The 25,117-nt window shown below is 44.5% G+C and overlaps 1 protein-coding gene across 3 annotated transcripts in view; it reads right to left on the bottom strand.

Annotated features, from left to right (window-relative positions):
• Positions 1 to 25,117, bottom strand: part of LOC135525610 (spectrin beta chain, erythrocytic-like) — a 106,421-nt gene that overhangs the window by 43,738 nt on the left and 37,566 nt on the right. For all 3 annotated transcript variants that reach the window (XM_064953332.1, XM_064953333.1, XM_064953334.1), the window contains 18 exons: positions 23,513 to 23,686; positions 18,901 to 19,004; positions 18,431 to 18,511; positions 14,434 to 14,549; positions 14,103 to 14,215; positions 13,751 to 13,938; positions 13,424 to 13,541; positions 11,769 to 11,927; positions 11,082 to 11,384; positions 9,102 to 9,252; positions 8,432 to 8,571; positions 7,985 to 8,188; positions 7,537 to 7,812; positions 6,813 to 7,063; positions 6,091 to 6,228; positions 5,607 to 5,964; positions 5,318 to 5,512; positions 1,348 to 1,554 (listed from right to left, as the gene is read on the bottom strand). In XM_064953332.1, coding sequence (XP_064809404.1) covers positions 1,348 to 1,554; positions 5,318 to 5,512; positions 5,607 to 5,964; positions 6,091 to 6,228; positions 6,813 to 7,063; positions 7,537 to 7,812; positions 7,985 to 8,188; positions 8,432 to 8,571; positions 9,102 to 9,252; positions 11,082 to 11,384; positions 11,769 to 11,927; positions 13,424 to 13,541; positions 13,751 to 13,938; positions 14,103 to 14,215; positions 14,434 to 14,549; positions 18,431 to 18,511; positions 18,901 to 19,004; positions 23,513 to 23,686 — 3,276 coding nt within the window. The remainder of the gene's footprint in view (positions 1 to 1,347; positions 1,555 to 5,317; positions 5,513 to 5,606; positions 5,965 to 6,090; positions 6,229 to 6,812; positions 7,064 to 7,536; positions 7,813 to 7,984; positions 8,189 to 8,431; positions 8,572 to 9,101; positions 9,253 to 11,081; positions 11,385 to 11,768; positions 11,928 to 13,423; positions 13,542 to 13,750; positions 13,939 to 14,102; positions 14,216 to 14,433; positions 14,550 to 18,430; positions 18,512 to 18,900; positions 19,005 to 23,512; positions 23,687 to 25,117) is intronic.

Below are 25,117 nucleotides of genomic sequence, written 5' to 3'. Positions count from 1 at the left end.
TTACAGTTTGAATCGGACAGCAGCCAATCAATCCGTGCCAGCTGAGAAACAGTTGTGCGAGGCAGAGCAGAGGAACGTCGGCGGGTGAGTTCAGATGGAGCCCTTGGAAAGGGCGACGATGTTTCAACAAAAAATTGATTGCAACTTACAAAACTTGCGTGAAGAAAATTACAGACGGAGGCGTAACAATTTCCAACTTTGTTCGACATTTGAAGCTGCACAAAGTACAGTAAGTTGTGGCTAATATAGCCGACAGCTATATATTGTATTACTTTACTGGTGTATCATGTAGGCTAACGTAATGTTACATCAATGAGCCTCCACACTGTCAGTCAGTGCGGGAATGTGATCATTGCACCCAAGATTGAGCTACAACTGGCTAGGCAGTTGGTAGCCTAAACCCTGCCTAATGTTACTGTTGTTCCTTAAACCATTGACATAGGTTAGCCTACTGCAACCACACAGAGAGTGAGTGTGTGTGTGTGTTTTAAGGTTGGGCGATTGTGTACAAGCCTACATTACCCGATTGCGCCCCGTAGCATTCCTGGATGGTCGATCACTATGGGGGAGGGGGGGGGGTCTTTCTCATGGCTACCCATGTATTTCCATGGAAATATAACGTTTATTTGGAAAGTAATAAATATATAGATAGCGCTCAAGTCTCAAGTCCTAAACTAAGACTTGAGACTTACATGAGACTAGTGAAACAATGACTTGGTCCCACCTCTGGCAGTTGCACCATTGGAAGACATAGCTTGGACTGTAGCCTATATAAGTCTATTCCTGCTCTTTTCCCACGATCCATCAAACACATCTGGTGTTTCATCATAGTGGTCTCGGACTTGTGGTCAGACTCACTCAAGCGGAACAAACTTAAACTTGAGCCTTTTTCAATGCTGATTTGAATGTCATTTTTTCCACAAACATCCTTTCTGAATTTAAAAGTAATCCTAGAATTAATCATCTAGTTTTTCAAAAGTATCGGTAATCTGATTACAATATTTTTGCTGGTAACGTAACGGATTGCAGTTTTTTTGTAATCCATTACTCCACAACTCGGGCCATGTGTAATGAATCTTACTCACTCCAGCATTCACAGTAAAACCCACAATACAAATTAAATACAAATACATTAGGGAAATGCTTATGGAAGGAAAAATGTCAATACTTTTTTATCTTCTTACCTGGTTGTTGTAAACCTTTAGTTAGCCAGGCAAATCACTGAGAACAAATTATCTTTTACAATAACGACTTGGTATCACAATATTCGTTAATCTTATCTTGTTGTTGAGGATGTTTGTTAACCTTTATTTAGATACGTAAGTCAATGAGAACAAGTTATCTTACCTGGTTGTTGAGGATGGTTTCCACCTGCTTGGTGTCCCTCATGAACAGCTGGAAGCCCAGGCCCTGGTCCAGGAAGCCCTTCCTGCTGTCCCACATCTTGTGGAGCTCGTCCCAGCCGCGGTCCAGACCCTTCAGCCTCTTGTCCAGCTCCTGGTACTGAGGGTCGTCCAGCTGGCCCTGGGTTACCGCCACCCCCGTGTCCCTCACCTGAAATAAATTGAATTGACTTGAATTGGATTGAGTTATGCTTGCTGTTCCACATCAAATACGTTTTTGTAATATGTCAATTTTCTGTTGTGAACCATACCCGCTGTTCTATCTATAACTCTTTTTTGGATAAGGCTAAATTGTAAATGTTCTTACAGAAGAAATGTGAAATGCATATTTATAAGCATGGTAGCAACTGAAAGGGAACAGTTTGGAGATGATGATAAAATGACTAGACCAAAGTTGAGGACACAACAGTCCACCTGACACAAGACTGAATCCAAACACTGTTGATTTTATGTGCATTTGACATTTACTGAACTTTTCGCCGCATTTGTTAATAACGAAATCTGAAAATAGTCTGGATAAATTCAGTAACATGATAAGAATATTCCGGGAAAATGTGGGGTAGATAAGACCAAAAAAATTACAAGGGTTTGAGTGAGAGGTCTAACTGGTGTCTCCGACTGGCCAAGCACCTCTCCAAAATGTGCACAGTTCCTAGGACATTCCAATGCACTTTTATAACAAAAAAAAGAGTTAAATTATAAGCTTAGTCTTGGATCTCTCCTAGCTGTGCCGTTGAGGAACTAGAACAAGTACACTTGTAGTAGTTTTGTTTGGAACACAGCCCTGCATTCCCACCATCACACAATTACTGCTGTAGTTTATTCAATCCAAAAACTGCCCATTATAAATCACAATCTGGGTCAGGTGGGCATCATTCAAAAGTTTGTTCTATTGCCAACATGACTAGCTAAATTATAAAGTATGATCTCACAGTGATAGGCTTCACAGGGCAATTCAGAGAACAGATTTATAACTTTGGTGCACATAGAAAGGAGTCAAGCTTTCAGGTGCACCGCTGCAAATGTTCTTCACAATCGACAAACATAGGCTCATTCTGTTCAGAACAACCCAGGGCAGGGCCAGTGGTGGGAAAAGTACCCAACTGTCATACATGAGTAAAAGTAAAGATACTTTAATAGAAAATGACTCACGTAAAAGTGAAAGTCACCCAGTAAAATACTACTTGAGTAAAAGTCTAAAAGTATTTGGTTTTAAATATACTTAAGTGTCAAAAGTAAAAGTACATGTAGAAATCATTTCAAGTTCTTTATATTAAGCAAAGCAGGCGTTCATTTAAATGTTGATTTTCTTATTTACAGATAGCCAGGGGCACACTCCAACACTCAGACATCATTTACAAACTAAGCACGTGTTTAGAGTGAGTCTGCCAGATCAGAGGCAGTAGGGATGACCAGGGATCTTCTCTTAATAAGTGTGTGAATTGGACCATTTTCCTGTCCAGAATGCATCCAATGTAACGAGTATTTTTGGGTATCAGCGAAAATGTATGGAGTAAAAAAGACATTATTTTCTTTAGGAATGTAAGAGAAGTAATATTAAAAGTTGTCCAAAAAAAGTAAAGTCAAATCAAATCAATCAAATCAAACTGTATTTGTTACATGCTCCGAATACAACAAGTGTCGACTTTACAGTGAAATGCTTACCAAGTAGACTAAATAACGTATTTACTAGAAGAGCATATTTACCAAGTAGACTAAATAACATATTTACTAGAAGAGCATATTTACCAAGTAGACTAAATAACATATTTACTAGAAGAGCATATTTACCAAGTAGACTAAATAACATATTTACTAGAAGAGCATATTTACCAAGTAGACTAAAAAACATATTTACTATATTTACCAAGTAGACTAAAATAACATATTTACTAGAAGAGCATATTTACCAAGTAGACTAAAATAAAAAGCAATAATAAAAAGTAGTTGATGATTATACCGATCAGCTCATGAATAAGGGGGAGATGAAGAGTGGAAATAGTTTAAATATCAAAACCTATCTTAATGGGGACCAACTCTTTAAAAACTATATCCATATTTACATTCTGTTTGTTGATCACACATTCTCTAACAAAGCTCTTCATTTTTATTTTATTTAACCAGGTTAGTTGACTGAGAACACATTCTCATTTCCAGCAACAACAAAAAGTTAGGGAGAGGAGGAAAGCACCAATTGTAAGCTGGGGATGATTAGGTGACCAGATTGGGAATTTAGCCAGGACACCAGGGTCAACACCCCTACTCTTACAATAATGGGGTCTTTAGTGACCACAGAGAGTCAGGACACCTGTTTAACATCCCATCTGAAAAACAGCATCCTACACAAGGAAATGTCCCCAATCACTGCCCTGGAGAACAGGAAAGGGTGCCTCCTACTGGCACTTTCACTCCCCTTCCAGTAGCATCTGGTCTCCCATCCAGTGACTGACCAAGACCAACGCTGCTTAGCTTCAGAGGTAAGCCAGCACTGGGATGCAGGGTGGTTTGCTGCTGGACATGTTCTCATGTGGGCAGCAAGTACAAGACAGCACAGAGAAGCGGTATAAATGTTATAGTGGCGTTTTAACATGCATATGTGAGAGATGTGCTTTGATAATGCAACCTATGGATTACAAAATAAAGTTAAGGATTTTCATGTGAGGCAAGAGTCCTGATATGGGGTTTCATGGGAATGAGACTGGATATGAAAATAGCCTAGGCTCCATAAGACAGGAGAAGGTAGTATTTTTGCCGTTGAATTGTTAACAGACTTCACATCTGTGGCAGAGATGCCTAGGCCCTATGTAGTGAATTGTACATAGGTCTATCAAATTTGTGACTGTCTGAAGATGCACAATGACAGCTAAAAGAGGCACATGTTCTTTTATAGGCTATACTGTAGAGGTTTCCTGTAGGGTTTATTAACTGCATTCGGGTTGCATGTGCAGTCCGGCACTGTCAATTATGCATATGATTTGAATTTATGGTGACTTTGCGTCAAGTAAATACGCTAAAGGCTTCCATGCAACAAAGTCCTCGTGCTACTTCAGGGTGTCTGCTCGGACACATCCAGGGCGTCTGCTCGGATCCACCCAGGGCGTCTGCTCGGACACATCCAGGGCGTCTGCTCGGACCCACCCAGGGCGTCTGCTCGGCTCCACCCAGGGCGTCTGCTCGGCTCCACCCAGGGCGCCTGCTCGGCTCCACCCAGGGCGCCTGCTCGGCTCCACCCAGGGCGCCTGCTCGGCTCCACCCAGGGCGTCTGCTCGGCTCCACCGAGGGCGTCTGCTCGGCTCCACCCAGGGCATCTGCTCGGATCCACCCAGGGCGTCTGCTCGGCTCCACCCAGGGCGTCTGCTCGGCTCCACCGAGGGCGTCTGCTCGGCTCCACCCAGGGCGTCTGCTCGGATCCACCCAAGGCGTCTGCTCGGATCCATCCAGGGTGTCTGCTCGGCTCCATCCAAATGTGCTATTACATTTTTGGCTAATCTGATGCTGTGCATGTTGTATAGCCTATTTTATGGAATATCATTATTGTCGACATTGGGATGTTAAAATGAATTTCCCTGGGTTTTGTCATTTTATAGAGTAAGGTTACCCATGCTAATTCTTACTGTACCTAAAACTATAGAGATCATAAACATTGACACTGTATCTGTCACATGCAGTACTCAAGTTCAGAACGGCTGTCAGTCAAAACCCATACAGAGCTGTGAAGTGCAGAGCCAGAGCTCTAACATCATGTATAGCATGTTACTGTACAGACACAGTGTTCCAAAATAGTTGCTTATCAGTGTCCAAATCTGCCATCTTCAATCTGTATAAATGTATGAGTGTAAAGAGCTACCCTTGCTTTGTATTGGTGTGTTAGGACTTTGTGTAAACTGTAGTTTAAATCCTAAACTGAAACTAACCTTGTGGTAGTCCTCCTCATGAGCATCCATTTCATCATATACATCATCGTGGAGGTTCAGCAGCTGCTCAGCCTGGGGCAGGGTCTCAGGCAAGTCCTCGGATGCCACGGCCTTCTGGGTCTTGAAGAGCCAGGACTGGAAGTCATCCATGTCCTGTAGGAAGGTCTGCAGTTTGGACACCTCTCCAAGAGAGTCCTACAATACAATACAACTTTAATAGTTAATTTGTTGTTGTTTGAGGGGATCAACTCCAGATAGCAAACACACACACAGTCACACACAAACACACCTCCCGGTCCTTCAGGGTGGCCCTCAGGTTATCCCAGGCTGCGTCCAGCTCGGCTCTCCTAAACAGGATGTCTGCAGCGTTGTCTGGGTGATCCTTGGCCAGCTGGTCCGCCTCGCTCCTCAGGAAGTGGAGCTTGTCTTCGATGGCAGCCAGGTCCCGCTCCATGCCGTAGAGTTTCCTCTGGATGGTCATCACAGCGTTCAGGTCGTTGCCCAGGTCCTGGGTAGACTTAATGACCCGGGTTTTGTCCCTGATCCAGGCCTCTGTCTCGTCACACTCCAGTCCATAGTTGTGGTAGCTGAGAGCTGAATCCACCTTACGCTTCTTGTCCACAACCATGGCCTTGAAGGCCTCCCACCTGAAAGAGAAGAGAAGCAGAGGAGAGAGTCAATATTAATAACGCAAGGAGGAAAGACTGTGGACTATGGATACATTTATATTAAGAAGAAGAAGAAGAAAAAGAAGAAGACAGCCTGAGTCTCACCTCTTATTAAGTCTCAACTGGCATTCCTTCACCTCTTTGGTACAAGGGTGTCTGCTGTCCTCAAGCTGCTTCACTGCTTTGTTGACATCATCAACACGCGTCTGGACATTAGCCATATCTGAAGCAAGAATACTCAACCTAAGAAGAGAAAACATAGTAATCAATACATCATACAGTGTGCAGTAGAGCAGGGCTCATCAGCCACGGACTGCAAATTGATCGCAAGAAGCCCAAACAGATATAATATTTGACTAAAACATAATCCTTTCAAACCTTGCTTACATTTGTATACGATCACACACAGTACATTGTATATCTCTCCATTATGCATGGGAACACTTTGGAGCAGATTTCCAAAATAAAAATCACTTGGAGCTGATTTGGTGGTGTTTTTACAGTCTACATGTCGAACAATTAAAACAAATATTTAAATAATCTATATTTTTTTCTCTGAAAACATGGGCCAAATTCAGGCCTGCGGGCCACCAGTTGGGGACCCCTGCATTAGAGCAAATATACAGATATGATTGGTGTCAGATCTCTACAAATGTGGAAGTCGTGCTTAACATTGCAGGGACCCAAACAATATGATACAATCTGATAATCTGTCTAATTTCTGCACAGATTATCTGCAATTTCTGCAATGTAAGCAGATTGGTTTGTACGTGTTCTGCACCACTTCCTCTCCAACCTTCATACTGTATCAGAACTGTGCTTTATACCTGTTCTGCACCACCTCCAGATCCTCTAGATTCTCCGGTACGTCCAGCCCCACCAACCAGGTCTCCTTCTGGCCCATCCACAGCTCGCAGGAGTCTGTCTCACTGAAGATTGTGTAGAGGGCCATGGTATCATCCAGCTTCTTCTGCCTCAGGTCACACAGGGACATCAGCTCCATGTACAGGTCTCTGATGTCCTTCAGACGTCTCTGGATGTCCGGCGTGTTGCGCAGCTCCTCGGGTAGCGCCGCCGCCTGGTCAAGTTCAAGTGTATTTTAAAGTGTGTTTGCCGAATACATACATTGCTGGAGAAATGTAACAACCTCTCAAATTCAAAGACAGAGCTGTGGATGCAAGTACTGATCATCCATGATATCAACATTATAGTTTTACCTATGTTTTAGGCTATACAGTGTTTGTTTACATTTTACTTTGTTTACAAACATTGGAGGAAAACCAGCATATATTTTGTACTATATTTGAATTAAGCTCATGAGGCATTTATAAGTTATATTCTTAAAGAATTGATGGGTGCATATCATTCACTTTTAAATCCAAAAATGGATGTAGCAACTGCACCGTTAAGCAGTACAGTAAAACACACCAAGGTGAGTCTGAAATGGTACCCTACTCCTTACATAGTAAACTACTTGCCCTGGGAATAGGGTGCCGTTTCAGACACATCCCCAATAAGCCATTCTGTCAGTCAGTCAGTTCATTCATTCACCTGTTTGGTCAGAGCATCGATGGTGGCTCCGTTCCTGGCGACATCGTTCCGGAGGTCTCGGTGTCTCTTCAGCAGCCTCTGAGTGGTATACTCATCATGGCCCATGTCATCACTAGTCATCTGCCTCTTGGCATCCAGCAGCCAGGCCTTCAGGTCTTCAGCCTCTCCCTGGAACTGAAAGAACCTCTGGGTGTCCTGGAGGTTCTGCCTTCTGAATGCTGCCAGCTCCTCCAGCTGCTGCCACTGACGCCTCACGTCTTCCATGCAATCCCCAACCTAATATATACAATAATAAAATAGATTTCATTTAGAATTGTATCCAAAGCGACTTAAAGTATTGAATGTATACATTTAAGTAACGGGGACACCAGCAGGAAGCAAACCCACGACCCTGGCATTGCAAGTGCCACACTCTACAACCTAAGCCCAGCACCCTCTACCAACTGACCTGGGGCGCCCCGAAGTGTCTGGCCTGGATCATCTTATCACCCTCATCCAGTATCTGCTGCAGGTGTGCACGGCGAGCCCCCAGCTCGTTCTCGAAGGCACTGTGTTTGCTCTGAAGGACCAGCACACTGGTCAGGTCCTTGCCGTAGTCCAGCGAGGAGAAGATATGCTCTTTCTCCTTGATCCAGCTCTCCAGCTCGGCCATCTGAGATAAGACATAATATACTTTATTGTGAATTGTCTCAGATACACTAACGTTTGTATTTTTCCTTTATCCCAAACCCCTTGAGAGACACACATATACACACACACAGAGAGAGAGAGAAAGTTTGGAGGACATGGTCCTCTGCAGTGCAGCACCAGTGGAATATTTTAGGGGTTAAGTCCCTTGCTCAAGGGCACAACCCTCCAGTTGCAAGCCCTTCTTTCCAGCCTCTCGACTACCTACCTCCCAGAAGAAGTTCCAGAGGCGTCGGGACTGCTCAAGGCGAGCGCGGCGTTGGGCCGCAAGGGCACACAGCTCCTGGTAACACAGGTCCAGGTGCTGCACCCGGTCCTTAATCACCTGGGGGTCACAGGGCTTGTAGCCTGGGAGAGAGAGGGGGGAGGTGGGTCAAAACATAACATGCAGTGATAATGGATCCCCCACTTTCCAATCTCAGGGCAGTTACTCTAACCACAAGAGTTGGATTATACTTTACATGCAGATATATTTTGGTCACACTATATTAAGATATATTTTGGTAACACTACATTAAGATATATTTTGGTAACGCTACATTAAGATATATTTTGGTAACACTTTACATGCAGATATATTTTGGTCACACTATATTAAGATATATTTTGGTAACACTACATTAAGATATATTTTGGTAACACTTTACATGAAGATATAATTTGCCTACATTTTACATGAAGATATAATTTGCCTACATTTTACATGAAGATCTACAGTATTTTGGGTTACTCTATACATGAAGATATATTTGGCATGAGGGTATACTTAATGTAATGTGTTACCCTCTTTTGTTAGATGATATGTACGGCCCGAGTACATAACAGGTAGCTGAGAGGGACAGTAGTAGGAATAGGAACGCTCCTTGCACTTCACTTACTATCTCTATTGGCAAACTTGAGAGCAGCCGCGTTGGAGTCGTGAACTCTTTCTGCCTGCACAGTGATGTCGGCCTCCACCAGAGCATGCTTCTGGAGCAGGTCATCCACCTCCAACAGGTGCTTCCCAAAGTCAGGGGAGAGCAGCCGAGCCTGGGGACATGCCACAGGGTCAGAGGTCAGGGGTGAGGGGGAGAGGTGGAGGGGGAGGGGAGGTCAGGCACAGAAGTGTGGGGTGGCAAGGAGGTTAGTTCATTGAGATGGGCCAAAAACTAGCAAAGGAATGTTGTAGCATAGCTTGCTTGAGCAGGGGGGAAACTATCATAATGTATTTCTGCAGTTATACACTGTATGCAAATACACTGAGCATACAAAACATTAAGAACACCTGCTCTTTCCATGACATACTGACCAGTTGAATCGAGGTGAAAGCTATGATCCTAATTGATGTCTCTTGGTAAATCCACTTTAATCAGTGTAGATAAAGAGGAGAAGACAGGTTGAAGAAGGATTTTTAATCCTTGACAATTGAGACATGAATTGTGTATGTGTGCCATTCAGAGAGTGAATAGGCAAGACAACATACTGAGGTGCCTGTAAACTGGATATGGTAGTAGGTGCAGGCGCACCGGTTTGTGTCAAGAACTGCAACGCTGCTTAGTTTTTCACACTCAACAGTTTCACGTCTGTATCAAGAATGGTCCACCACCCAAAGGACATCCAGCCAAAGTGACACAACTGTGGGAAACATTGGAGTCAAAATGGACCAGCATCCCTGTGGAACGCTTTTTTTCAGATTCATAACTTGGCCCATGCTGTGTCTGGTTCCAATGGCCTAGTGGGTTAGCTTGCAACGCCAGGGGTGTGGGTTAGCTTGCAACGCCAGGGTTGTGGGTTAGCTTGCAACACCAGGGTTGTGGGTTAGCATGCAACGCCATGGTTGTGGGTTAGCTTGCAACACCAGGGTTGTTGGTTAGCTTGCAACACCAGGGTTATGGGTTAGCTTGCAACACCAGGGTTGTGGGTTAGCTTGCAACACCAGGCTTGTGGGTTAGCTTGCAACACTACGGTTATGGGTTAGCTTGCAACACCAGGGTTATGGGTTAGCTTGCAACACTAGGGTTATGGGTTACCTTGCAACGCCAGGGTTGTGGGTTAGCTTGCAGCACCAGGGTTGTGGGTTAGCTTGCAATGCCAGGGTTGTGGGTTAGCTTGCAACACCAGGGTTGTGGGTTAGCTTGCAACGCCATGGTTGTGGGTTAGCTTGCAACAACAGGGTTGTTGGTTAGCTTGCAACACCAGGATTATGGGTTAGCTTGCAACACCAGGGTTATAGGTTAGCTTGCAACACTAGGGTTGTGGGTTAGCTTGCAACACTAGGGTTATGGGTTAGCTTACAACACCAGGTTTATGGGTTAGCTTGCAACACTAGGGTTATGGGTTAGCTTGCAACACTAGGGTTATGGGTTAGCTTGCAACACTAGGGTTATGGGTTAGCTTACAACACCAGGGTTATGGGTTAGCTTGCAACACCAGGGTTATGGGTTAGCTTGCAACACCAGGGTTATGGGTTAGCTTGCAACACCAGGGTTATGGGTTAGCTTGCAACACCAGAGTTATGGGTTAGCTTGCAACAGCAGGGTTATGGGTTAGCTTGCAACACCAGGGTTATGGGTTAGCTTGCAACACCAGGGTTATGGGTTAGCTTGCAACACCAGGGTTATGGGTTAGCTTGCAACACCAGAGTTATGGGTTAACTTGCAACACCAGGGTTATGGGTTAGCTTGCAACACCAGAGTTATGGGTTAGCTTGCAACACCAGGGTTATGGGTTAGCTTGCAACACCAGGGTTATGGGTTTGATTGCAGCAGGGGCCAGGTATAGTTAGTACAGTATGCATCACTGTCAATATCTTCCATTTTGTAAGTTTCTTTGGCCATATTGTTATTGTATTATGTGTATTATTACTATTATCATTGTACCTTCATCCCATCCATCCAGTTGATGATGTACAACATCTCCTGGAAGATCCTCTGCAGGGTAAGGTTCTTGTCCAGTCGTGCCCTGCGAGCTTTCAGCAGCTCCTGTAGGTAATCCCACAGCCTCAGGATGTTGTCCTTACGCACGTCGATGCGCTTGGTGTCGTGGTAACGCTCAGACTCCAGCTCTTTAGAGATGGCTACTATGCCCTGGATGCGTTCCTCGTAGGCAGCGATGTCCGTCTCGATGGCGTCGTGCTTCTTCTTAGCAGCCTCTACCGCCGGCAGGTCGTAGCCGAAGTTGTCCTGAAGGTGGAAGGTATTTGAGATGTGAAGAGACTGTTATATATGTCTATCTTAATATTTGGGGCAGGTAAGTATTCTGACTTGAGATCTGTGCAAGTTTTCACACAAGTATCCCACTGTCATCAATGAATGATTTACGCAAAGGTCCAAGTTGCATGCACTTGTCTCAGCTTTGAATTGGCCCCAAAATGAAGTGGATGTCTGTTTTGTTATGTTTTTATGGGCTGTCTATGTTCAGGTGAATTGCAGCTGTCAGCCAATCAGAATTCAGGGCTCGGACCACCCAATGTATAATAGTGCACACGTTAAGTCTGATATACCACGGCTGTTAGCCAATCAGCATTCAGGGCTCGAACCACCAAGTGTATAATAGTGGACATTTACCTGTGCCACCAGTCTCTGGTTCTCCAGTAGCCAGGTCTCTCTCATGGAAGCCTTCCTGTCGAAGCGTCTGGCCATCTGCTCCAGTTTCTCCTGGCGAATCAGCTCGTCTCTCAGGACACGTTCCCTCTCATGCTCCGCCCACTCCAAATGCTCCCAGGCCTGCAGAGGACAACATGGTTGATTACAAACTCAGCAAAAAAAGAAACGGCCCTTTTTCAGGATGCTGTGTTTCAAAGATAATTCATAAAAATCCAAATAACTTCACAGATCTTCATTGTAAAGGGTTTAAACACTGTTTCCCATGCTTGTTCAATGTACCATAAACAATTAATGAACATGCACCTGTGGAACGGTCGTTAAGACCCTAACAGCTTACAGACGGTAGGCAATTAAGGTCACAGTTATGGAAACTTAGGACACTAAAAGAGGCCTTTCTACTGACTCTGAAAAACACAAAAAGAAAGATGCTCAGGGTCCCTGCTCATGTGAATGTGCCTTAGGCATGCTGCAAGGAGGCATGACTGCAGATGTGGCCAGGGCAATAAATTGCAATGTCTGTACTGTGAGATGCCTAAGACAGCGCTACAGGGAGACAGGACGGACAGCTGATCGTCCTCGCAGTGGCAGACCACGTGTAATAACACCTGCACAGGATCGGTACACCCGAACATCACAGGTACAGAATGACAACAACAACAGCCCGAGTTATACTAGGAACACACAATCCCTCCATCAGTGCTCAGACTGTCCGAAATAGGCTGAGAGAGGCTGGACTGAGGGCTTGTAGGACTGTTGTAAGGCAGGTCCTCACCAGACATCACCTGCAACAACATCCCGTATGGGCACAAACCCACCGTCGCTGGACTAGGCAGGACTGACAAAAAGTACTTTTCACTGACAAGTCGCAGTTTTGTCTCACCAGGAGTGAAGGTCAGATTCGCGTTTATCGTTGAAGGAATGAGCGTTACCATGAGGCCTGTACTCTGGAGAGGTATTGATTTGGAGGTGGAGGGTCCGTCATGGCTTGGGGCGGTGTGTCACAGCATCATCGGACTCAGCTTGTTGTCATTGCAGGCAATCTCAATGCTGTGCGTTACAGGGAAGACATCCTCTTCTCTCATGTGGTATCCTTCCTGCAGGCTCATCCTGACATGACCCTCCAGCATGACAATGCCACCAGCCATACTGCTCATTCTGTGAGTGATTTCCGGCAAGACAGGAATGTCAGTGTTCTGCCATGGCCAGCGAAGAGCCCTGATCTCAATCCCACTGAGCACGTCTGGGACCTGTTGGATCGGAGGGTGAAGGCTAGGGCCATTCCCCCCAGAAATGGCCGGGAACTTGCAGGTGCCTTGGTGGAAGAGTGGGGTAACATCTCACAGCAAGAACTGGCAAATCCGGAGCAGTCCATGAGGAGGAGATGCACAGACAGGGACAGTCTATTTCACTGTCAGCAGGCTACTGTAGGACTTTGTTAAGATTAGTCATTCTTGTGTCTTTGTTCATGAATAAATCACCCAGTACTCAAACTACTGCCTCTGTCTTCTCCATTCCTGCATTCGGATGACGCCCCATAACGTAAGTAAGTCCTGAACCAGCCCACTATATTAAACTTAACTCCCATGTTAGTATTCCTGCAAGCTTATATTCCTTACCCTGTTGAGATCAGCCACTAGAGCCCCTTCCTTGGGGGTATAGACTCTCTGGTTGTTGGCTCTCATACGACTCTGGATGGTGAACAGCAGCACCTCCAGATTACCTTTCTCCTGGAACCTGGAACATCACAGACAAAACAATAAACGATGTGTCAGAACCAGAACAAGAATGTCTTATTTTAAAAGATGGGGGAAATTCCCAGGTTCAAAGTTACAAGAATCCTGAAGGTTTTCTGGAAAACCTAGATTTTTTTTGGGGGGGGCGTTTCTGGAATTGTGCAACCCTAGTTGAGCCATAGAGTAATACGGCAGGCTGATGTGACTGACTTGGGTGGTTTCTCCACTATGCGGTAGGAGTTGAAGGATTGGAGCTGCTGTTGAACCCCGGTCAGAGAGTTTGCCAGTTTACGGTTGTTCAAGATGATGATGGTCTGCTGTATCCATGTCAGCAGGTCTGACGACAGGGTTTCGTACTTGTCAATCATCTTCTCTGTCTCTATGGCATGGTCTAGTACCTAGAGGATGGATACAGAGGGTTAGGTTACTCAAACACTAGGGTGTAATACTGTCACATGAAACAATGCATGCACAGATTTACACACACACACACACACACACACACACACACACACACACACACACACACACACACACACAGCATTATGTATCCCATCCTCACCTTGCCAACTCTCTTCCCCTCCACCGCTAATGCCTTCATCTTGGAGAAGTAGTGGTAGAAAGCCACAACATATGTGATGATGGACTTCTCATCTGGGTTCTCTGTGAACACATCTGTAATAAAGACAGACAGTCAGAACTAGAAGATCACCTTGAGCTCAGCCCATAAAGACCTGAAAGGGACGGTTTCCCGAACAGGGGGTTCTGGACTGAAAAGGATTTTCTACTGAGATGTTCCATTGAGTATGCTTTTTAGTCCATGACTTGGCTTAATCTGGGTCCAGGAAACCGGTTCTTAGTTCTAGATGAGGGAACAGCACATTGTCACTCACCTTCAGGGTCTAACAGTTTTGCTACTCCAAGCGTCTGCTCTGCTACATTGAAGGCATTCTGAAGATTATGGGTTGGATTGGACCTCTTCAGGCCACTATAGTCCACCAGGTCTGGCCTTGAGAGAGAGAGACATAACAATGAGGATTAGTTATAGAACCCATTGCCCTTCATGGTTTTGAGGTCTGGGGTCTGCCCACCAACCAAGATTTTTTTTTTAAATGGGACAAACACCAAATTGAGACATTGAATACATAATTCTGTAAAAATATCCTCGGTGTATTATGTAAAACACCAAATAATGAATGCAGAGCAGAATTAGGCCGATACCCACTAATGATCAACATCCAGAAAAGAGACGCTAAATTCTACAACCACCTAAAAGGAAGCGATTCCCAAACCTTCCATAACAAAGCCGTCACCAACAGAGAAATTAATCTGGAGAACAGCCCCCTAAGCAAGCTGGTCCTGGGGCTAAATTCACAAACAGACCCCACAAAGACCCAGGACAGCATCACAATTAGACCCAACCAAATCATGAGAAAACAAAAAGATAAATACTTGACCCATTGAAAACAGAGGAAACTAAAATGCTATTTGGCCCTGAACAGAGATCACACAGTGGCAGAATATCTAACCACTGTGATTGACCCAAAATTAAGGAAATCTTTGACTATGTACAGACTCAGTGAGCATAGCCTTGCTATTGAGAACGGCTGCCAAAGTCAGACCTGGCTCTTAAGAGAAGACAGGCTATGTGCACACTGCCCACAAAATGAGGTGGAAACTAAGTTGCACTTCCTAACCTCTTGCCAAATGTATGACCATATTAGAGAAACATATTTCCCTCAGATTACACAGATCAATCACAGCAGCAAGACTTGTGACCTGAAAAGGGCAGCCAAGAAAAGTGCAACCAGTGAAGAACAAACACTATTATAAATACAACCTACAGTGCCTTGCGAAACTATTCGGCCCCCTTGAACTTTGCGACCTTTTGCCACATTTCAGGCTTCAAACATAAAGATATAAAACTGTATTTTTTGTGAAGAATCAACAACAAGTGGGACACAAGCATGAAGTGGAACGACATTTATTGGATATTTCAAACTTTTTTAACAAATCAAAAACTGAAAAATTGGGCGTGCAAAATTATTCAGCCCCCTTAAGTTAATACTTTGTAGCGCCACCTTTTGCTGCGATTACAGCTGTAAGTCGCTTGGGGTATGTCTCTATCAGTTTTGCACATCGAGAGACTGAAATTTTTTCCCATTCCTCCTTGCAAAACAGCTCGAGCTCAGTGATGTTGGATGGAGAGCATTTGTGAACAGCAGTTTTCAGTTCTTTCCACAGATTCTCGATTGGATTCAGGTCTGGACTTTGACTTGGCCATTCTAACACCTGGATATGTTCATTTTTGAACCATTCCATTATAGATTTTGCTTTATGTTTTGGATCATTGTCTTGTTGGAAGACAAATTTCTGTCCCAGTCTCAGGTATTTTGCAGACTCCGTCAGGTTTTCTTCCAGAATGGTCCTATATTTGGCTTCATCCATCTTCCCAATTAATTTTAACCATCTTCCCTGTCCCTGCAGAAGGAAAGCGGGCCCAAACCATGATGCTGCCACCACCATATTTAACAGTGGAGATGGTGTGTTCAGGGTGATGAGCTGTGTTGCTTTTACGCCAAACATAACGTTTTGCATTGTTGCCAAAAAGTTCAATTTTGGTTTCATCTGACCAGAGCACCTTCTTCCACATGTTTGGTGTGTCTCCCAGGTCTCCCAGGTGGCAGGTGGCAAACTTTAAACGACACTTTTTATGGATATCTTTAAGAAATGGCTTCTTCTTGCCACTCTTCCATAAAGGCCAGATTTGTGCAATATTCAACTGATTGTTGTCCTATGGACAGAGTCTCCCACCTCAGCTGTAGATCTCTGCAGTTCATCCAGAGTGATCATGGGCCTCTTGGCTGCATCTCTGATCAGTCTTCTCCTTGTATGAGCTGAAAGTTTAGAGAGACGGCCAGGTCTTGGTAGATTTGCAGTGGTCTGATACTCCTTCCATTTCAATATTATCGCTTGCACAGTGCTCCTTGGGATGTTTAAAGCTTGGGAAATCTTTTTGTATCCAAATCCGGCTTTAAACTTCTTCACAACAGTATCTCGGACCTGCCTGGTGTGTTCCTTGTTCTTCATGATGCTCTCTGCGCTTTTAACGGACCTCTGAGACTATCACAGTACAGGTGCATTTATACGGAGACTTGATTACACACAGGTGGATTGTATTTATCATCATTAGTCATTTAGGTCAACATTGGATCATTCAGAGATCCTCACTGAACTTCTGGAGAGAGTTTGCTGCACTGAAAGTAAAGGGGCTGAATAATTTTGCACGCCCAATTTTTCAGTTTTTGATTTGTTAAAAAAGTTTTAAACATCCAATAAATGTCGTTCCACTTCATGATTGTGTCCCACTTGTTGTTGATTCTTCACAAAAAAAAATCAGTTTTATATCTTGATGTTTGAAGCCTGAAATGTGGCAAAAGGTCGCAAAGTTCAAGGGGTCCGAATACTTTCGCAAGGCACTGTATATTTACATTGATTTATTTTCCCTTTTGTAATTTAACTATTTGCACATCATTACAACACTGTATGTAGATATAATATGATATTTGAAATGTTTTTATGCTTTTGGAAATGTTGTGATTGTAATGTTTTTTTTTCACTTTTGTTTATTATCTATTTCACTTGTTTTGGCAATGTAAACATATGTTTTCCATGCCAATAAAGCCATTCAATTGAATTAGAGCGAGAGAGAGCGAGAGAGCGAGATAAAGAAAGAGAGCGAGAGACAGAGAGGGAGAGAGAGAGAGAGAGAGACAGAGAGTGTGAGAGACAGAGACAGAGAGACAGAGAGAGAGAGAGAGAGACAGAGAGAGAGAGAGAGAGAGAGAGAGAACATTGCTGTGGGGACTTGCTTCCATTCAGTCACAAGAGCATTAGAGAGTTCAGGCACTGATTTTAGGCGATTAGGCTTGGTCCGCAGTCAGCGTTCCAATTCATCCCAAAGGTGCTCAATTGGGTTGAGGTCAGGGCTCTGTGCAGGCCAGTCAAGTTCTTCCCCACTGATCTCGACAGACCATTTCTGTACGGATCTCACTTTGTACCCTAGGGGCATTATCATGCTGAAACAGTTTAGGGCCTTCCCCAAAGTGCTGCCACAAAGTTGGAAGCACAGAATCGTCTACAAAGTCATTGTATCCTGTAGCATTAAGATTTCTTTCACGGAACTAAGTTAGTTTGATTCATCCGTTGGACCACCAGATGGTAAAGCCAGATTCGTCATGCCAGAGAATGCATTTCCACTGCTCCAGAGTCCAATGGCAGCAAGATTTACACCACTTCAGTCGATGCTCGGCATTGCGCATGGTGATCTTAGGCTTGTGTGCAGCTGCTCGGCCATGGAAACACATTTCATGAAGCTCCCGATGACCGGTTCCTGTGCTGTTGTTGCTCCAGAGGCAGTTTGGAACACGGTAGTGAGTGTTGCAACAGAGGACAAATTATATTTACACGCTACGTGCTTCAGCACTCGGCGGTCCCATTCTATGAGCTTGTGTGGCCTACCACTTCGCGGCTGAGCCGTTGTTGCGCCTAGACTTTTTCACTTCAAAATAACACTTACAGTTGACCAGGGCAGCTCCAGCATGGCAGAAAATTGACAAACTGACTTGTTGGAAAGGTGGCATCCTATGACGGTGCTACGTTGAAAGTCTGAGCTCTTCAGTAAGGCCATTCTACTGCCAATGTTTGTCTATGGAGATTGCATAGCTGTGTGCTTGATTTTATACACCTGTCAGCAACGGGTGTGGCTGAAACAGCCGAATCCACTAATTTGAATTATAGTGTATATGGTTCTGTTACAACCAGGTTGTAACCAATGTCATCATTCTGGCACAGCTATTGTGGATGATATGTGATTCTATCTTCTCTTACCTGTGTTTGTGTATGAGAGCACTGAACGCCATTCCGTCTTTCCAACTGGTGGTGAAGTTGGTGATGTTTACGTTTGGATATCTGTAGAAACAGGACGGACAAATAATCAATGTCACGGACTGGCCTCAATCCCAAACGGATCCCAGTAGCTAACAGGACTAATAACATACACGGATCCCTAATGAACCTGGCTTTATCCAAGCAACCCTGATCATTGATCCTTTTGTGGTTCCAATGTCTCTGTGAGTGAGAGCATGGTGTTGGCAAGATCAGGGCTGTGGGTTCTACTGACCTGACAAAGACTTTTATATGTTGAAGTGTTGTATATAGGGGATGGGGGGAATAGCAATATTCTTTGTGTGGGCCTCTCATTTCTTTATGTGGGTTCTATTGTCACATGGGCCACCAAGTTTCTTTGTCAATACTGACAGTTTCTGGAAATTGCTTTGGATTAGTCTTTTTTTACTCACCCGGCAGTCTTCATCTGGCACCAGAGTAGCAGAGCGTCCTTGGCTGTGCGGCTCTCGCGTTGAGTCCCGTCTGCCTGTCCCATCTCCACCACAATGTCTTGGATCTGTCGGACAGGGACAGGAGGGACAGCGAGTCAACTACAGTAATGAATATAGAATTTACACTAGACTAGATAGTTCTTACGTGGAGACCAGACAGACATAACACAACCTACATGTTGACGGACACCAAGACCGTTGTGAAGAGCACACAACAACGCCTATTCAACTCAAATCGTATTTGTCACATGTGCCGAATACAACAGGCTTGGAAGTGAAATGCTCTAAACCAACAAGGCAGCTAAAAAAGTTTTTTTATACAAATATTAACTTTAAAAATATATATATATTAGACAAAATAAACAACAAGTAGAAAAATATTTGATAACAAATTAAGACCTAGAAAAAATATGAATAAGAAATAAAATAAATAAATATTTAAAGAGCAGCAGTAAAATAACAATAGCGAGGCTTTATACAGGGGGTACCGATACAGTACTGGTGCGGGAGCACCAGTTAGTCGAGGTAATTGAGGTAATATGTACATGAAGGTAGAGTTGTTAAAGTAAAGTAACTATACATAGATAATAACAGAGAGTAGCAGCAGTGTAAGGGGGGGGCAATGCAAATAGCCATTTGATTAGATGTTCAGGAGTCTTATGGCTTGGAGGTAGAAGCTGTTGAGAAGCCTCTTGGACCTAGACTTGGCGCCCTGGTACCACTTGACATGCGGTAGCAAAGAGAACAGTCTATGACTAGTGTGGCTGGAGTCTGACAATTTTTAAAGCCTTCCTCTGACACCGCTTGGTATAGAGGTCCTGGATGGCAGGAAGCTTGGCCCCAGTGACGCACTAGGCCGTACACACTACCCCCTGTAGTGCCTTGCGGTTGGAGGCCGAGCAGTTGCTATACCAAGCAGTGATGCAACCAGTCAGGATGATCTCGATGCTGCAGCTGTAGAACCTTTTGAGGATCTGAGGACCCATGACAAATCTTTTCAGTCTCCAGAGATAGGTTTTGTCGTGCCGTCTTCACGGCTATCTTGGTGTGCTTGGACCGTGTTAGTTTGTTTGTGATGTGGACACCAAGGAACTTGAAGCTCTCAACCTGATCCACTACAGCCCCGTCGATAAGAATGGGGGCGTGCTTGGTCCTCCTTCTCTTGTAGTCCCCCTCAGGACACTGAAGATTTGACATGAGTCCTCAGATCCTCAAAAAGTTCTATAGCTGCACCATCAAGAGCATCCGGACTGGTTACATCACCACTTGGTATGGCAACTTCTTGGCATACGACCACAAGGTGCTACAGAGGGTAGTGCATACGGCCAAGCATATCCCTGGAGCCATGCATCCTGCCGTCCAGGACCTCTATAACAGGCGGTGTCAGAGGAAGGCCCTAAAAAAAGATTTTGTTACTTACTAAAAAAAAATCTGCATTGTTGGTTAAGGGCTTGTCAGTAAGTATTTCACGCTAAGGTCTACACCTGTTGTGTTCGGCGTATTTGACATGTGTCACGCACTGACCATAGAGAGCCCTTGGTTCTCTATGGTGTAGTAGGTCAGGGCGTGACTAGGGGGTGATCTAGTATATTTATTTCTATGTTGGTGTGCTTGGTATGGTCCCCAATTAGAGGCATCTGGTAATCGTTGCCTCTAATTGGGGATCATATTTAGGTAGCCTTTTTCCCACCTGTGTTTTGTGAGATATTGTTTTGAGTTAGTGCCTATGGCACCTCTGATGTCACGATTCGTTGTTGGTTTCTTTTGGTTTGAAAGTTTGGGGTAAATAAAGATGTGGAACTTTAATCACACTGCACCTTAGTCCGTCTCCCCACACAACCGTGACAACATGCAGTGTATAGTGTACATTCTGTATATTTTAGAATGGGAGAATGTTTAGACATAAACTGTCTATTTCTTATTTTAGGCTGAAATATGAAGAGTATATTTTTATTAGTAATGAGGGTAAAACAAGTTAAAACAAGGTTTAAAAAAAGAGGCTAATACTAGATCTAGTATCTAATTGAAACATTGGTTAAACTGATAGAGCGGGGCATGTTAAATCTGTAAATGATCAAGGTTACCATCTTCCCACCAACTACCAACAAACACACTGTCAGTAATTAAAACAGGGATTCTATCTATGAGACAAGGCTAAATTTAGCACCACTTTGCTTCTCTTCTCCTCCGTTTGTTCTGACACTACGTAGGGATGCAGACAGAGGCTAGCTAGTCAACTCTTCCCTATTTTCTCCTCTCTTCCTTGATGGAGTGAAAAATGCAGCAACTAGGCCATATTGTTTGAACTAGCAAAGCTAAAAATAACAGTACAATGTCAAATTAAAAATAAACACTGTATCAGCCTGTTAAAAAGAATCACTGTATCAGCCCAGATAAAAGAATCAAACAGACATGGTCAAATCAAATCAAATTTTATTTGTCACATACACATGGTTAGCAGATGTTAATGCGAGTGTAGCGAAATGCTTGTGCTTCTAGTTCCGACAATGCAGTAATAACCAACAAGTAATCTAACTAACAATTCCAAAACTACTGTCTTATACACACAAGTGTAAGGGGATAAAGAATATGTACATAAAGATATATGAATGAGTGATGGTACAGAGCAGCATAGGCAAGATACAGTAGATGGTATCGAGTACAGTATATACATATGAGATGAGTATGTAAACAAAGTGGCATAGTTAAAGTGGCTAGTGATACATGTATTACATAAAGATGCAGTAGATGATATAGAGTACAGTATATACGTATACATATGAGATGAATAATGTAAGGTATGTAAACATTATATTAGGTAGCATTGTTTAAAGTGGCTAGTGATATATTTTACATCATTTCCCATCAATTCCCATTATTAAAGTGGCTGGAGTTGAGTCAGTGTGTTGGCAGCAGCCACTCAATGTTAGTGGTGGCTGTTTAACAGTCTGATGGCCTTGAGATAGAAGCTGTTTTTCAGTCTCTCGGTCCCAGCTTTGATGCACCTATACTGACCTCGCCTTCTGGATGATAGCGGGGTGAACAGGCAGTGGCTCGGGTGGTTGTTGTCCTTGATGATCTTTATGGCCTTCCTGTAACATCGGGTGGTGTAGGTGTCCTGGAGGGCAGGTAGTTTGCCCCCGGTGAGGCGGTGATACAGCCCGCCAGGATGCTCTCGATTTTGCATCTGTAGAAGTTTGTGAGTGCTTTTGGTGACAAGCCGAATTTCTTCAGCCTCCTGAGGTTGAAGAGGCGCTGCTGCGCCTTCTTCACGATGCTGTCTGTGTGGGTGGACCAATTCAGTTTGTCTGTGATGTGTACGCCGAGGAACTTAACACTTACTACCCTCTCCACTACTGTTCCATCGATGTGGATGGGGGGGTGTTCCCTCTGCTGTTTCCTGAATTCCACAATCTCCTTTGTTTTGTTGACGTTGAGTGTGAGGTTATTTTCCTGACACCACACTCCGAGGGCCATCACCTCCTCCCTGTAGGCCGTCTCGTTGTTGCTGGTGATCAAGCCTACCACTGTTGTGTCGTCCGCAAACTTGATGATTGAGTTGGAGGCGAGTGTGGCCACGCAGTCGTGGGTGAACAGGGAGTACAGGAGAGGGCTCAGAACGCACCCTTGTGGGGCCCCAGTGTTGAGGATCAGCGGGGTGGAGATGTTGTTGCCTACCCTCACCACCTGGGGGCGGCCCGGCAGGATGTCCAGTACCCAGTTGCACAGGGCGGGGTCGAGACCCAGGGTCTCGAGCTTGATGACGAGCTTGGAGGGTACTATGGTGTTAAATGCCGAGCTGTAGTCGATGAACAGCATTCTCACATAGGTATTCCTCTTGTCCAGATGGGTTAGGGCAGTGTGCAGTGTGGTTGAGATTGCATAGTCTGTGGACCTATTTGGGCGGTAAGCAAATTGGAGTGGGTCTAGGGTGTCAGGTAGGGTGGAGGTGATATGGTCCTTGACTAGTCTCTCAAAGCACTTCATGATGACGGAAGTGAGTGCTACGGGGCGGTAGTCGTTTAGCTCAGTTACCTTAGCTTTCTTGGGAACAGGAACAATGGTGGCCCTCTTGAAGCATGTGGGAACAGCAGACTGGGATAGGGATTGATTGAATATGTCCGTAAACACACCAGCCAGCTGGTCTGCGCATGCTCTGAGGGCGCGGCTGGGGATGCCGTCTGGGCCTGCAGCCTTGCGAGGGTTAACACGTTTAAATGTTTTACTCACCTCGGCTGCAGTGAAGGAGAGTCCGTGTTTTGTTTGGGATGTTTTAGTTTTAACACCAGATAATGATGGCTGTTGGCTGAAACCAGACTGTATACAGCTCCAGGTAGAGGGGATTTATGTTGAATTCGAGTTAATTGTTCAACCAGTGTTGTCTTTAGTGATTAGATCACCTAAGCTGGTGATCCCAGATCAGTTTGTGCTGTCTTGCCACCGGGACATAGAAGTTGGCTATAAAGCACAAACAAATCTGAGACCAGGCATGCACCAGGTGGTTTAAATTGAGGTAATTTTGTAACCTGTGTTGTTTAAGTGGTAAGTTAGAAGAAGAAGAATCCTAACTCACCTGGAATCTGAGAATTATGGTCCAGATGAGTCCCAGGATGAGGCGGTGGTTGCCGTCGACGATGTCGTGTGATCCCATATTCTCCAGGTGGACCCTCTGCTCCTTGAGGAACTGCAGGGCCTTGTCCACGTTCTCCAGACAGTGGATCCGCATACGGCCCTTAGTGGGCTTGGGCTGGAAGGAGGGAGAGAGGGAGAGAGAGGGAGATAATAGTAGTGTGGCTATTTACAGTGCCTTTGGAAAGTATTCAGACCCCTTGACTTTTTCCACATTTTGTTACGTTACAGACTTATTCTAAAATGGATTAAATAAAAAAATCCTTAGCAATCTACACACAATACCCAATCATGAAAAAGCAAAAACAGGTTTTTAGACATTTTTGCAAATGAATAAAAGATTAAAAACAGAAACACCTTATTTACATAAGTATGGAGACTTGAAATTGAGCTCAGGTGCTTCCTGTTTCCATTGATCATCCTTGAGATGTTTCAACAACATGATTGGAGTCCACCTGTGGTCATTTCAATTGATTGGATATGATTTGGATCGGCACACACCTGTCTATATAAGGTCCCACAGTTGACAGTGCATGTCAGAGCAAAAACCAAGCCATGATGTTGAAGACATTGTCCGTAGAGCTCCGAGACAACATTGTGTCGAGGCACAGATCTGGGGAAGAGTACCAAAAAATGTCTGCAGTATTGAAGGTCCCCAAGAACACAGTGGCCTCCATCGTTCTTAAATGGAAGAAGTTTGGAAACACCAAGACTCTTCCTAGAGCTGGCAGCCTTCCCAAACAGAGCAATCAGGGGAGAAAGGCCTTAGCCAGGGAGGTGACCAAGAACCTGATTGTCACTCTGACAGAGCTCTAGAGCTCCTCTGTTGGGATTGGATAACCTTCCAGAAGAACAACCATCTCTGCAGCACTCTACCAATCAAGCCAGATGGAAGCCACTCCTCAGTAAAAGGCACAAGACTCTCAGACCATGAGAAACAAGATTCTCTGATCTGATGAAACCAAGATTGAACTCTTTGGCCTGAATGTCAAGTGTCACGTCTGGAGGAAAACTGGCACCATCCCTACGGTGAAGCATGGTGGTGGCAGAATCATGCTGTGAGGATGTTTTTCAGCAGCAAGGACTAGTCGGGGTAGAGGCAAATATGAAAGGTGCAATGTACAGAGAGATCCTTGATAAACACCTGCTCCAAAGCTCTTAGGACCTCAGACTGGGTGAATGTTCACCTTCAAACAGGACAACGACACTCAGCACACATTCAAGACAACGCAGGAGTGGCTTCGGGACGAGTCTCTGAGTGGCCCAGCCAGAACCCGGACTTAACCCTGATCGAACATCTCTGGAGAGACCTAAATATAGCTGTGCAGCAAAACTCCCCATCTAACCTGACAGAGCTTGAGAGGAGAAACTCCCCAAATACAGGTGCCAAGCTTGTAGCGTCATACCCAAGAAGACTCCAGGCTGTAATCGCTGCCAAAGGTGCTTCAACAAAGTACTGAGTAAAGAGTCTGAATACTTACGTAAATGTAATATTTCCATTCCATTTCTAAAAAACAGTTTTTGCTTTGTCATCATGGGGTATTGTGGG

The sequence above is a fragment of the Oncorhynchus masou genome, chromosome 32 (genome assembly GCF_036934945.1).
Source record: "Oncorhynchus masou masou isolate Uvic2021 chromosome 32, UVic_Omas_1.1, whole genome shotgun sequence".
NCBI lineage: Eukaryota > Metazoa > Chordata > Actinopteri > Salmoniformes > Salmonidae > Oncorhynchus > Oncorhynchus masou.
The sequence above is the reverse complement of the archived record's forward strand: the minus strand, read 5'-3'. Positions and strand labels throughout refer to the sequence as shown.